This window comes from Plutella xylostella, chromosome Z, assembly GCF_932276165.1.
Source record: "Plutella xylostella chromosome Z, ilPluXylo3.1, whole genome shotgun sequence".
Classification (NCBI taxonomy): domain Eukaryota; kingdom Metazoa; phylum Arthropoda; class Insecta; order Lepidoptera; family Plutellidae; genus Plutella; species Plutella xylostella.
This window is the reverse complement of record NC_064012.1, coordinates 15,752,249-15,768,018: the sequence shown is the minus strand read 5'-3', so window position 1 is coordinate 15,768,018 and position 15,770 is coordinate 15,752,249. Positions and strand designations below refer to the sequence as shown.

Genomic DNA, 15,770 nt, shown 5'->3' with positions numbered 1-15,770 from the left:
CTTCAAGAAGTGATGTGATTGCGAAACTTGGCTGCGGAGCTACTTGGCTCTGTAACTACCTAGTTATCTACATAATATCTCCACCAACACCACCATCATAGATCAAAATGATCATGAGTCAATCATTACTCCTAGTTTTTCTTGTTAGTAGCCCCCTCTTAAGCCCAAGGAGGGAACGAACTTTGGAGTCTATTCTAGATTTGCAAAAAAATATTATTATAATCCCTAATAATATTTTTTAAGTACCTTGTAAGTATCAAAATCAGTTCATAAGTGGCAAAGATATCGGTGAACATTCATACAAAACAAAAAATATCTAACCTTCATCTAACATCCTACCTACAGTAAAACATAAAGTCCTGAAAACGGAAGTGGATTCTAACTGTTATTGTTACATAAAATAGTTTATTAAATGTTCAATTTATAAAGTAAGCAAATTAATGAAATACTATATAGGTAATAACTTTAGCCTAATAATAAATAAGACACTATTTTACAACCTAAACTACCTATTGTTACAGACAGTATTTAATCGATGTATTATATTTATTAAAGGACAAATCCGTTAAAAAGCCATAACCAAACGGTATTTTATTTTAAAAATGTACTTATGTAGGTAAATGTAAGTAAATACCTACTTAACTAACTGATAATTATAAAAAGTCTTAGGAAAGCCGCTCTCTTTACTGTCGGGACTTTATAGTTGGACTGTAGGTAAGTACTTAACTACAGACGAATTTAGAACCTCCTAATTTTTTCAAAGTTGGAAAAACTCACGCATCGCAACGTTGGCAATACTAAATTTTATTATTTTCAGCAACACTGTGTTGTTGCAAGCTTGCAATCCTCTTGCAATCCAAGACGTTTTCGCCATCTAGCTTTCAGTTGAGTTTTCGTCATATTCAATAGATGGCGTTGTCAGAAGTGTAACACTTCTTTTACTCACCGTGGTTGGCCAAACCTACGTGATACTCACCTACAAAACATTGAAAAAAACGACACTTCGAAAAAGAACTGAGTACCTATTCATTCTTATTTTATTTTTCTAGCATTTTCATTTGCTATCATTTCAGTTTTGAAGTATGGATTTTGTAGCGTGGTATCCCTAATCCCTGAGTAGAACTGTCAAACCTGGCAACACTGATAAAAAATAAAAAAACCTCATAAATTATCTGTCGGAGCTGGACGCCGTTCGTGTGCTCCGCTAACTTAAATTTCAACTAAAATAATACATCGATATAGTTTTGAACTTCGGATTAATTGTGACATAAAATGTGAAAGAACCTCTGTTGAAAATTACACTTGAACTGGATTAAACAGAGGTAAGTGGTTTCTCTGGGGCCTCATGATTTGATCTTGTTTACATCTTCGCGTAGTCTTGAGATTATTTATTTTCCCCAAATTAGGAGATGACTTGGCCTGATATAGTTGGATTTTTTACTTTTCATACTTACGTACCAACGTATTAATTGTGTGCCTAAACCCGTGTAAGCAAAGAATTCTAGGAAAAGCGTAATTAATAACGTGAATTTAAAAACCGGAAAAAACTCGAATCGTTACTTTTTTTTTGTAATTTGAACTTGTTTTTTTTTATTATTAAACTATACATATTATACTATTTTATGACTGGTGTACGATGTAGTTTTCTTAATTTTTAAATATACTTATGCCTTCAAAAATAACCTCTTATTATGTGTGTGTAAATAAACACAGCCCGGCTGTATCTTCCCATCTTCCCAATAAACAGAATAGGTAAGTACTTACTTAAAACTTTTAATCTAATTCGCTGTCACAATTTACTTGAATTAACTCAAAACAATAGTTAAAAATCATCTGTTTTTTTCTATGTAAGTAATTATTTTAAATAAGGAACTACTAATTTACTTAACTTTATTCAAAATGCTATCTTTATTATTTATATTGAAGCATTATATCATAAAGTACCTGGTAAAAAAGTTGTTCAAGTTAGATAACTGCATATAAAGTTACTGTGTTACTGCATTAAATAAAAACAGTGCAAAAAGTGTTTAAATGTAGGTAGGATCTTCAAGTATATTGCAGAGGTCACTCATTCAACCTCTAATCTTTGACTTAATAGATATCACTTCAATTAAATATTTAGTATTATTAACTTAAATGGATCTTTAGAACTGGCTACACAAACTTAAATAAGTAAAGAATTCCTTTTCTTATAATCATCTGAAACTTTTTTCAAACTTTTTACTACAAGTTAATACTCTAAATGACCCCTTATGTTCTATCTTGTTTCACCAAGGCATATGAAGTAACATGGTATTTTTTATTGTCCAGGTGTAAGGATGAGGGGCCAATGGTTCCGGTGCCGGCCATCGGCTCGGCTGCTGCTCATGCTAGTGATGCTGCTAGGCTTCATAGCATACTGCTACTACTCCCTGCCCGGCTCCAAGAAGTCAGGTAAGTGCTGGTGCCTGCTCAGCGATATCTCAGTCTTTCAGCTCCTGCGAATGATCATGCTGATGATGTTCTTTCTACAATATTGTTTGTAAGTTTTCTTGGTGTGGAACGGTCTTTTCAAAATTTATTTTTGCCACAAGCAAGCGTGTCTTTACAGCATTATCTTCTTTTTTATAGTAGAAGGACGTTCAAAATGTTTAAATCAACTTTAATGATTTAATTATAAATTACCTTGCTGCATAAAACAGACCAGGTAACCAATAATTTTATACCTAACTCAAAAGACAACTCAAAAGACTACCTCCAAAGAAGCTAAGAGCAGGTTTGTATAAAATAAATATCTTTAGTAATAATTACTAGTTCACCAGATTACATCCTATAACTGTTGGTCATAGTCCCAGCCTCACTTGCTTTACCTATAATATAATTTTTAAACATAGTTGTTCTTCAAGAATGACTTATTACATCGCATTAAGAAGACCTATTAATACAACTACCAAGAAACCTCACTATTCCGTAGTTTTTGCAGAACTTTCGTAATTTGTTCTTCAAAGTCATGCGGAAATGAGCTCTGACTAGAACAGAGCATGAAGACAATACATAGTTCCGCTGCTACAGACGACTTATCACGAGCCCCACCTAAACCCTGGCTCAACTATCGAACCTCACCCTACAAGTATATTAATTAATGGCTAAATACACCACCACGTGCTAAACACACTATCGAACACGTCCAGCGTGTGGTTTGCGTGATTTTAACTCAAATTAAAATATATTAGTGAGTATCCAAATGGGATTAAAGCTATTAAAGTGGAAGCGGGCCGATAATTGAGTTAACATAACTGATGAAGTTGCCTTCGACCGGACCGTCGGACGTCGAGTTTAAAATAACCGCTCTTAGTTCCGAGTCACTGCAACTTGTCATAATTATTGTATGTAGGTATATTTTTTGACCCATGAAATACTTAAAACTTTGAGTACGTGTTTAAAATTCTAGCGATGTAATAGAATGGGGGATAACCGGGGCCGGTTAGCCGGTTACAAATTTAGCATTAGAATGGGTCCCGGCGACGGCCGGGACGAGCGCATCGCAGTCACAACAATGGCCATCGCTTTCCGCAGAAACCTAATTATGAATGAACATCAATATTAATCACGCTCACCCGCAGCGGCGATACCGTGGCTCTGGGTCGCGATGCTGCGCTCAGACCTGCATTAGATCCACACCCCACCAATGTGAAACGATATGTCTTTTCTTTAATACAATTTCTTTATTCACACTAATCACAATTCTCGTCTCAGTAAAGCGTCTGTGGAAAACGCCAAGAGGAGATATATGGTTTATTTGTATGACGCGATAGAAACGAAGATGCGAGCTTTGTTATGTGCTCTGCAGAACAGAGTGACGTACGATTTGAGTATTAACGGCCCTCGGACGTTTCTCAGCACAGCTTCCGTTCGGTGGATTCGCTCTCGCTGCAAAACTTCTGTTCTAGTCTCCGCTTTGGTGGACATCTGCCCCATTTCCGCATTGGTCTGGGTCTTAGAGCTAGCAACCTAACCTACTACTCAGTAGAATCGTGATCACAGCGTCAGTGTAGGCCCCCTGCTCTTCATAATACAGTCGGGTGCGAAATGCCCGGCGTCCCGCCCGCCGATATTTTGGAACGCACTAATGGAGAATCTCCGATCGTTTGTGATCCCCCCCCATGCCGGATCGTTAATCAAGCCAATTTATGGAACCAAATGAGTTGAGCACATTTTTGCATTTGCGTTGTACAATGCTGCTGGAAGAACGTCGATGGCTTTATTGCTCCATGGGTGGTTGACATTTCGCTAGTCGGGCTTGCAACCGAGTGGCAGTAGTGGATCGCGATTTTTGCGGATACATACGAGATGATTGTTCTGAGAAAATGATTGGACCTGTCTAAAGTAATGATACTTTAGTTTCGGCAAAGTTTCAGTTACTCTATTTATCAATGTCGTGCGGTTTATTATAGCCGCACTGCAGTTACTGTAATACAAGTTTGTCATATAGTATTATAGCTTATTTTTATGTAGAAAATCGTCGTTCATAAATACGTACCCAGTCTCAAGGAAAGGTGTGGGTAGATTAATGGAAATTAAAAATAAGGTGAGTAAGAAAAATACACTCACATGTGGGCGGGCTTGTCTTGCACACCTACAAGATACCTGTCTAATCCCATGACTCCCCCGAATAAAGCAACTCTTAGATTTATTCGTGAAAAATGGTGATGCGTATTGCGGATTCCATAGGCCAATAAATACAGTAGGGCGCAAGCCGAGCGAGTTTGCTCTTATAAAGGTAAGGTACGGATTCGCTCGAGAGTAATGGTGGCACGGGGGTTTATCCTGAATCTGACTGTACCAATTAGAGCGGTGCGCGGTGCGGGCCCCGTGTCATTCGAGACGGAATGAAATGAAATGTTTGTATTTGTGCAACCTTGGTTGCCGGCGTTTTTATTCTCTTACCGAACAAATCTTGTTCAATTTTGTTTATTTATGTATACATATTATCTGTCTCTGTCACAGAAAGTCAATCGAGGTTAAAATATTTGTACATCGTTTAATTAATCTTCCCAAATCCTGCTCACGTGTCCCGAATTGCCCTGTATACTTTTATAGTTATTATTATTATCGTAATTAGGGTTCAGTTACACCTCAACTAAAAAAAAGTACGTAACGTACATAAAATAAGTACTTATACACGATTCAAGCAAAATATTATTTTCTGCTGTGTTCGCGAGTTGATGTTTTGCGCAGCTTTGCTGAACTAGTAGAACAATTTTGCACGGTTGCGTATCGGGGATGTAACTCAGTGGTAGAGTGTCTGCTTCGCATGCTGAAAGTCCTGGGTTCAAATCCCAGCATCTCCAAACTTCTTATTTTGTTTTTTTATTGCTTATATTCTATTGGATGACATGAATAGAAAAGAATTAAATATTCATTGTTCCACAAAATAAATAAAGTTTTATTGTTAAGATATCAGTCTATCACCATTTCACCTATAGCTAATGTGACTCATGTTAGGGTTCGCCTCATCTCGCCTAATCTTTATTGCTCAAAACTCGTTTCGCATAACTCGTATGGTCTAAACTTTATTCGCCGGATCATCACTTTGCCTAGACTTATGTGGCATAAGACTCGTTTCGCCTAAAACTCTTTTGGCATAATCTTGAAAAACCTAAGTCTCGTTTGCTCAAATTTATCTTCGTCTATGCCTTTGTATAATCTTGATTCTTCTAATATTATCTTATTAAATGATATATGAAGTATGTAGTAAATGTACACATTGTGGTATTTTTCTCCTACATACCGAAAATCACGATATTGAATGATCAAAAAATCGAACTACATTCGCCATTAAACCCCATGGAATCGAAACATAAAGATAGGTGCGACGACGAGCAAAGCGAGGAGGAGCGTGTTAGGTGCACATGTTCGTCAAAACCAAAGCGGAGCGCAGCGAAGCGGAGCGGAGCGTTTTCCACACAGCGGAAACAATTCAAGGCACCATGGCAGGCATTGGTTTGCGTTATGTAGGGTGTCGCTCCGTCAAAGTTAAAGCCAAACGAATATGATTACTTTGTAAAACCTATGCCATAGCAGAGCGGTGGTAGCTCAGTCGGGTGAGCGCCCGCTTCTCAATCAAGAGATGCGGGTTCGAATCCCGGCGCTGACATGTACCAATGAGTTCTTTTCTGAATTTAAGTACAATGTATACCATCGCTCTTACGGTGAAGGAAAACATCGTGAGGAAACCTGCATATCTAGATTTAGCACATCAATCTAGATATGTGAACCCACCAACCCGCATTGGACCAGCGTGGTGGGAAATGGTCCAAGCTTAGGAAGGCAGTTTAGACCTTGGGGATATGCACAAAGGTTCCATTCAAGAGAGCCAGGTGCAGGTACTTACACCCCCACAGAGAATAGAATAGAATAGAATATGCCATAGCATTATTAGGCTATTCAAGATTTGGCCATACCATTATTAGGCTAAACAAGATTATGCGAAATAACTTTTTACTAAACAAGATTTATGCCATACGATTTTCGGCGAAACGAGACTTTGACCAAACGTTACTATGCAATACGAGATTAGGCAAATAAATCTTAGGCCTAAAAAGGTAGAACCCTCATGTTACATTGACATTCATGGTATAGCTTGTTCGATACAGGATAATTAAAAAACATACCCGCAATTTTGATTTATTAATAATTTATTTTGTATATTCATATTTAGACCATAATATCCTGAACTAAGGGTATTTGTACTAAAGAGACCAAAAACGATCTAATCTGTTGAACTTAATTTATCTAAACTTAGAACCGATCTTTCAGACAAAAATGAAATATTGGGGAGTTTTATGTTTGATATTTAGTTTTTAATACCTTATGTGTACCAACTGAAAATATGACTTTAACAAAGTATTGAAATCTAATCTAAATAAAAATCCTGTACATTTTAAAGGGAGATAAAATTTCCACACACAAACTCCGTTATCCGTGTATTTTTTATCTGATTTTGTCAGCCTTTTGTTTATTTTCGAGTAAAAGGCTTAAACGGTAACTTTGTATGCTCTATTTTATTAAAAACTGATTGAAATACGAGCATGTTTTACAGGACGATTTCTGCGAATGTTTTTCTACCAATAATAATAACGACGGTAATCCGCGCCAATCAAATACTCGGTTTGAATTTTATTTCAGTTAAATTACTTTTTACTTTTTCATAAACTGTTTTTTTTTAATTACCTACACTGCTGAAGTTGATTACTCTCCCGAATATCTGAACTCACAAGCTGCTGAGCTCCTACCATAATTAATAATCTACATTTATTTACGTGTTAGTAATGGGTGCGTGTGACACACATTACATTACGTATGTCGTAGCTACACTCCTGTTCCACACCTCACACGACACTGCCATTTCGTGTGTAGATATGATTGTTGCTCTTGTAATCAATGGCCCACACTCGACCAATGCGGAGACGAGATGCATAATAATCTCTATTCACACAGTATCTTCACTAAGCTCCAGTGGAAACAGCTAAGCGGAGATGTGTTATATTTGTATGGGACGATGGAAGCGGAGATGTGAACTAGTCCCCTGTCGCGAACTTGTTTTAAAAATGATATAAGGATTGTTTTGAAATTGACACTAATTACTACGTAAACGTTTCTCCGTTTTGACTTCGCGATAGACCCCCAGCCTTATCTGTCTCCTTAACGAACGACTAGAGTGCGGTTCACCGTTCTCCGATGGCCCGGCCACATTGATGCTTCTCCGTGGTGACAAACCTCTCGTGGTCACCGACTTGCTAACTAGATGATTGTGGTTCTAAACAGACATTTTTATAACAAGAATGCTTGAGTGTGGGCGTGTCCAGCGACAGCGCACAATACCTAGTGGATTAGGTTAGGTATATTTAGTATTTTAATCGAAATGCCATGAGTGGCCATAAATGACTCTGTCAAGGCTATTAAGCTGGTTTGGGTCTCTACGATTGTATTTTAGCAACATTATGTTGTAGAAGATGACGTGTACATTAACTTATCACATCTATTATAATTATATAACATCTGCAACTATGTAGGCACCAATATGTAGAAAATTAGTAGGTTTAGGTCAAATGACGTCTTAAGAAAACTTAACAAAAAAATGCAAACGGCTGACAAGCACTACGTTTTTAATTCTAAACATCGCACGGATGATTTGAGCTCTAAAACTGTGCTAATGAAACCGAGAAGGCCCTTACATTCGGGGCCCGGTATTGTCGTGGGAACTGTCTTCGGCGCGGCGTGGGAACCAGTTCCACAAGTAGCCTGACTCCGCGCGCGACCGCCACGGCTACGCGGAATCGTTTTAAATCTTTACCCCCTTATTCATAGAGAAGTTACAGAACGTTTTAACTAATAAACTGTTTTGTCCCTCTCCGACAAAGTACAATTTGTTATTTGACAGAGAGGGACAAAACAGTTTATTAGTTAAAACGTATTGTAACTTTTCTATGAATAAGGGGGTTAGACTGTTAGTATTAGTTATCTGTAGTACACTCACGAGCAATGAAAAGGTTCCACTTACAAAATGTCGAAACCATTTTTTTATACTTAATATTTATTTGAAAATTTGTAAACGAGCGTTTTGGAGTAATTTGGTGCGATTACATGTTACAGGAATGTCGCAGGAACCTGATTACTGCGAAACACACACGTCCATCTTATATCGACATTCCATTCATTATCTTCGTTTCGTGTCTTGTTCAACTGTAGAGTCTACAGTTCTACACCTACAGTGCCTATTTCCATTAATTGATTCATCGTCATTACCTTCACCTATCAACTAATTGCCTGCAGAGATCCGCCGTAGGTAGTGTAAGTTAGTAACTGTCAGAGTTACCTACCTGTTGCAGTTTCCGTTTAAACATATTGGCAAAGGATTTCCGTGAAATGCGGGGCTGTATCGTCGGTAAATGCTGGCTCTGTGGAGCGGCTAATACCCCCCCTTCCGCTCGATGTGACCAGTACCCCTACTCTTGAACGGCAATGTATTTGGTCTGTCTGGCGTTCTCAACATAAAAAGCATCATAACCTTTCTTATATTTTTGAAGATAACTATCTTGATGCATCTTCTGTCTTTTTTACAAAATGTCAAAATACAAATATTTAGATAGGTAATGCCTATTTTAGAACCTAGCACCAAGAGCATAGTACCTAGAATGTATTTTTTTACTTTTTTTCAATGTAACTTCTAAATTCATCATGATCTTGTTTCTAGGTTCTCAAAATAGGCATTACCTAGCTGAACATATTTGTATTCAATTTTTTGCAAAATAAAACATTTTAAGGAGCAGTTATGATTGTTTTAATTTTGGGAACGCAAGACAAACACAATACATTATCTTTCAAGAGTAGGGGTACAGGTTGCCGTGTGGTGGGCTGCCCCCCATTCGCTAATACAGGAGGTAATATCGGGAGGCGAGTTGGAACTGGGCTTTGTTGTGTGTCGATAGTTTCGCCAAAAGGTGTTGTTGATTTGGCACGCAGCCCCCCTATCGCGGAATTGTTTTAACAACGATTTTCGAATTCAGAATGTATTGAATTTTAAGATAATTAATTCGTAAATGTTACTTCATTTTGACTTGATGACTGTCATCATTATTACGATCATACATACCATACACAATTACACTACACATGTATGGCAAAATTTATGTTTAGGAGACGTTTTTGCATATTATGTAGTGGTAATTCACGGTACAGTGAAATTCAAATAAATGATTCAATGTTCCTTGTAATTACACAAAACCACTACATAATGCAAAAACGTCTCCTAAGTAATTTACCTATAAGTCCTCCTAAGTCCTAACCTAAATGTAGGTATAAGTATTGTGATTTTATTGCTACAACCTGTATAATATAATAACTTAACTACGGTAGTTGCCGAGATGTCCGCAATAAGATTTGCATTGGAAAATAAACTAAGCAATATTTTTTATTGAGATAAGTTGATAATATTGCTGGCTGCATAAAAAATATTGGATTTTTATTATTTTGCATTACTTGGCCGTCGGAAAAGATCAATTGAGTTACTGAGTTTGAGTTATTGAGTTTCTAGCGTCAGGTCAGAGTTATTTTCACCATCATCATAACTTTTAGATTTGTCATCAGAACTTTGTTGAAACATCCATATAACCATTTCGAAGTTAAAATTAAAAGTGTACCTAAAAGATAACAAAACATGATTACGAAGAAGATATAAATTATTACGTAAAATTTTTGGTTCAATCAAAATGTGTCCGAGCTAAAATTATTTAGTGTTGATAAAATCAAATTTAAACACCTCAAATTAAATGAACGCTCAAATTTATTCGATAATGAAATAATCATTTATGCTTCAACTCATCATAAAAACGAAAATGCCTAACGGCGGCTCTCACTAAACAAATCAATACTAGTCTGATATTTACTTGTACTAGAACAGAGACAGGTCGTTTATAAATGGATAAATTCAGGAGCTCACATACTGTCGCCGGGGGGGTTGCTCTATATGACGAAAAACTAACTTTCGGAGCACTGCTGCGCGAGCCACGACTATATCTGGTTGTAGAAAACGGGCCGATTGCACGACAGCTCCCGTTCATTCATCACTATAGAGTAACCCTCCTGGTGCTAATGCCTGACCACTCACCGGCGCCTAGATTACGTCAGAAGTGTCACACGTCACGTGTCTAACGAACACGTCGCTCAGAACCAACCGGGAGCTTTTGCCTGCATCCTGTCTGCCGAAGTGCCAACGAAGTGTACATGCGATATATTATGCAGTAATGAACAATCACCCGCGCCTTTATGGAGAAGACATTTTATACCCGGCACTAACGCAATAGGCACCCCTTAGTTTCTGTGATGAGATTCTTTGAACAGTTTTTCTTCCCTTCAAAGGGAAAAGTGGCTGTCTGTAGAGTACTTGGCACCCAAGAGTATAAACAGTGTTATGCTGTCTACGCAGGCAGGGCTGCATAAGGCTGCATAGGATCAGGCTTCCTAGTGCTATGTTCAACCTAATGCAATAAGGGCTATCCTGTTGGTATAAGAGCATAAATATAATCTGATTACGAGTTGTGAACTTGGTTCCTACAGCGAATGTAAATTTGCTAAGCGATCAAAGAGCGCGCCGCGTGCACCTCGCTGTAAAGGTAAAGACACCAATTACATTACCCTTTCATGCCGATGGAAGCGATCGATGTAGCCGGTGACCTTTCACTGATTGTCCGTCACAAGCGGACACGGAAAGGGGGGTGGGTGTCATTCGATTACCCTGTTGGCCAAGGGTAATTTTTTAAAATTGTTTTCCGTCGATTTAGTCACCTGGAAGTCCTGGAACGTCGTTGTAAAAATAACATATCACTATCCCTAGTGCAGCTTTCTTAGTAATCGGTTTTGATGGTTAGTTTTATTTAGCTAACACGGCACGGTAAGAAGGAGCTTTGTGTATGATGCGATTGTTGTCTGGGAACGAGGCTGGATAAGAACGGCTAGTTTTGTTATTAGCATTTTCACATAAATCACCTTATTACAATTATTAATTAGTATCATCATCGACCCATCACGTCCCCACTGCTGGGGTACGAGTCACCTTCCAATGAAGGAAGGGTTTAGGCCTAGTCCACCACGCTGGCCTAGTACGGGTTGGCTGACCCCAACACAAGCAAGCTTGTGCTGAGAGTTGTGTAATTACGAGTAGTATGATCATTTCAATCTATGTATTCACGTTCATAATATTGTATTGTGCCACTTCCGAATCGTCCACTGCTCGTACCCTGGCCCCGCCCCAAAACTCTGTCTTTGACCTTCATCAATTTAAGTTTATTCCATTTTAATAAACGTGAATTAATTTGAATCACGCAATTATCAGGTAACACGATATTGAGTTTGCAAATAATGTTGTTTCATGCGAAAATTATGTTTCACCTGGAGAGGAATTTCATTATTAATTTGCTCAATATTTGAAACTCATTAGAAGAAAACTTCGCGACCTTTACCTGTACATATTTACTAGAATTTGTTATAATTTTACCACAGCTATTAGGAGTATCAAATGAAAAATTGTTTCGGAACTTTGAAATATCTCAAATACGTTAAATATATTATGTAATATAAACAGCCACATACCTACCTAATTAAAAAAGGGTCTAACAAAATGATTAAGTAAATTTTCAAATAAATATTCACGAGATTGATGAAATTACCTCATCACTTTATTGTGGTAAAGCGCTGCCCGATAATTTTGGTCAAATAGTCAAACCGTAAACAAACGCATACTTTAGTCGTTCTTATTCAACGACGCGACGTCTGCGGTGGACAATGAGTTTTACGTTAACGTTGTACCCGTTATACAATTATTTATCATCACAATACATCTGGTTTCATCCACGATTAGGTTGTAATGTATAGTGCAATAACGTTCACTTATGAAAGGCATTGCAGCAATTAGAGCAATATCTGCAAGCCAAGCTGAGACCGCTTTGTGAGTGAATTGTGTGCACTGTACCAAGGTACTAGCCCGGACCACAACAGGTAGGAAACTTCAATTGGCTCCGCTTAGTGTCTTTGGTTCGGCCGTTGTATCGCTTCTGTTATACACAGTGGCGCATGTTGAGAAAGGTGTCTGAGAAAAACTCGCTTCTAAAATACAGAAGATATTCATCCTTTGAAGACAGTGCTCAATTTTACTATGTTCTTTTCACTCAGATCATAAAAACCTTATTCATATAGAAATAAATACATCTTTAACTTTGAAATATCCTCACCAATGATAACAATCCGCCACGCTAGGTTTTGAAGCGATCTAGAATTAAATTTGGTATTTAGTTTTTTGCATCACATATTTTTTTGGGTGGTAACAGCAACAAAAAATGTTCAGCAAACGTTCAAAGATCTATTTGTGTTTGTCATGAGATTGAGGTTACATGAAAGCCGTATTTCATTAAATTACGAGTACCATATATTTATTTTCATTTATTTCCAAATGCTTTTAAATCTACGTGAAGTGATATTGTAGGTCCTCTCGTAATGGCCACTTTGATTGAATAAAGGTACAAAGAGGCTTTGATATACATTTTAAAAATAGCATGTTGATGATACTGAAGTGTATCAGTTACGTATTACAAGTAACAATTAGTATTTTCTTTAAAAACTATTTCTGAAATGATATCTCAGTAATTGTATATAAAAAAATGCAGTTACTTATTTATATTTTAGAAAACACAAAAGTGATAACTGATTTTATCACTTGTTTAGACTTCAGGTTCAGGTTTACTCGAATACAACAAACGTTAATCCCGTCTCAATTCTTAGCTTTGTCATTATAGCGAGTATTCATTTTGATTAAGATAATTTCATGACGAAATTATTTAAAATCCCAACAACATTACAGACTTTTAGAGAAGATAAAAATATTTTTTTTTCGAATTGGAATCGCTACCAATATTTCACTGAAGAAATAAAATTTAGTTATTAACATGTAGGTATTATAATATTCTCCGACTTAGTAACTATCTAGACAAAGCTATTCATGGATTGAGGATTTATAGGATTAAAATAAACACATAAATGTTTTTCAATTCAAAACGCAATTTTTGTTATATTTTTTCTAGTCAAAAATAGGCTTTACATAGACTTAAAAAAAATTACACGTGATCCAGGGGGGTCCCAAACCTCACCAAATATCACCTTGGGTAAAAAATGAGAAAAACGACCTCACGTGATTAATGGACGGCCCCTTAGGTGGTCATACGTACTACTGTGCATGGTTTTTGTCTCAGGGTTAATTTTCTACTCGGAAGCCATGTTGACGGTTGCTATTGTGTTGCTCCAACAAACCTCGTCTCAACAGAGTGACTCCAAGGTCTAACACAGGATTTAACGTGGCTTCTAACTCCTGTAAGATTTCACATTAACGCTACAAAGTTTTTCAAGGTAGGTAACTTGCTTTAAAACTGCCCGCATTTATCAATACAGATTTAGGTGCTGCTCTGAAGGCTGAAGGCTTGTTTCAGTTTGAACTTTCTGTTGGCAAATACGGCTGTCTGAACCGGCTATTTGCGCTGTGAATCTGACAGACTATTGACACCTTGATGGTGGAAAAGTTCGCTGCCTATTTTTGTGCTCAAAGTTTGGATGTTCGAAGCGATGTGCAACATACATTATTTTCAACTTCTGTGAAGCTTCTAAGCTGAGAAATAAATGATTTGAACTACCGTACATACGCTTCATATGCTTGTAAAGTTTTTAAAGCTTCTTATAGATAATTGAAGTGGTTTCTGAAACGCGAACGAATTTGTAATTATGTGTGGCTCAACTTTAGAACCACTTTCGATGCAACCACTAAAATGCAAGTTACACGTATGTATACAAACACCAAACTCATATCACCGGCTTGGAAGAAATAAAACGTCTCATATTTTCTAGTAAAATCTTCGTACCTACCTGGATATGAATCCGCCATCCCGTCCCCGGAGGCTCGCGTGTACAAATATCCTGGCGACACGTGCCGCAGCGGCATGCAGCTCAGCGGCATGCAGCGACTGTGGACGCACTCGCGTGCTCCTCATGGCATTCCACGCTCCGTCCATACCGAGAGCATACCCGGTCGTGACGCTGACGTCAATTATTATTTTATGAAACTCCCATACCGTAGAGGTGTGCGGTGTGAGGTGCTGTCTTGGAATTTTATATAGGATATTCTTAAAGATTCAAGATTCATATTGTCGTTCTTGTTTCAATTTCTGATCTTCCCAATAATAATGATGCTACTGCCATTTGGGAAAATCTCGGTTTATCAGGAGAAGGAATGTCAAGAAACGCCACGAGAATCTTTTCTAGATAACGATGCAGCCTTCGGCACGGGTACATATTTGCTTCGGCTAGTCGAAAAAGACGTGGTCTGGAATATGTTGCACCGCGAACGTACCTCACTGAAAAGCTATCGAAAGATTTCTCTTTTCAATTTAGGAATCTGGCTTCTGGAACCAAATATATCAATTTAATTAATTCGGTATTCTAATTTTATTTTAATTTACGGTTACATAAACTTCACTAGGTAATGATTATACATCAAATTAATGTGATAAAAAATGAATAAAAGCCGGTGATTACGTCATTATAATTAATAGAAAAATATGCTTTTAAAAAAAGCAATAGCTAATACCTTTAATGAATGGGTGAAATGGCCCTCTTTGTGCAGGGGTGGCGGCGGCGGCGGCGCGGCGGCGGCGCGACGTAACCGGGCCTGTGTCTGCCAATAATCCGATTGTCGCTAAACGCTGGTCCGACTAACTGCTATCGACGCGAATATCGGAAAAATAATTGATCCAATTGCATTGGAATTGAAACGTTGTTTTTTGTTTGAAAAGAATATGCCACACTCTGTTTTCCTTTTTTAGTTGTCGTCTGGTATCTCTCTGTGTATTGGCTCTTCAAAAGCATGCCAATAGATGCGTTATTTGCATCTAATCTTTTAACAGTCAATCCACTATTCGTCCCATAGCTTTTACGTTTTAATAGTAGCGGAATTCTGTCTTATTCGTTCTTTTCCACATATAAGTAGTTTGAATCATGTTGAGTAGTCTGGTTCTCGGTAGGCATGCTTTTTACCTTTCATATTATTCTACAGAATGTACAGAACATCAGTTAAGTAATAAACAAGCGGCGAGCACCCCCAAGATGTTTAATATTTATAATTATTGATTATGCGCCAGTTGTTCACCCGATCCATCAGCTAGATGACAGGAGCAAACAACAGCATCCCTCAT

The 15,770-nt window shown here is 37.6% G+C and overlaps 1 protein-coding gene and 1 non-coding gene across 2 annotated transcripts in view; both read left to right on the top strand.

Moving 5' to 3' along the window:
- Nucleotides 1-1,170: 1,170 nt before the first annotated feature.
- LOC125491308 (alpha-mannosidase 2) overlaps nt 1,171-15,770 on the top strand; it is a 76,910-nt gene continuing 62,310 nt past the window's right edge. Inside the window, exons 1-2 of the mRNA XM_048632930.1 lie at nt 1,171-1,322; nt 2,311-2,433. Coding sequence (XP_048488887.1) covers nt 2,319-2,433 — 115 coding nt within the window. The 5' untranslated portion in view covers nt 1,171-1,322; nt 2,311-2,318. The remainder of the gene's footprint in view (nt 1,323-2,310; nt 2,434-15,770) is intronic.
- Nucleotides 5,259-5,330, top strand: Trnaa-cgc. The gene has a single exon. It is a non-coding gene; the product is annotated as a tRNA-Ala (tRNA).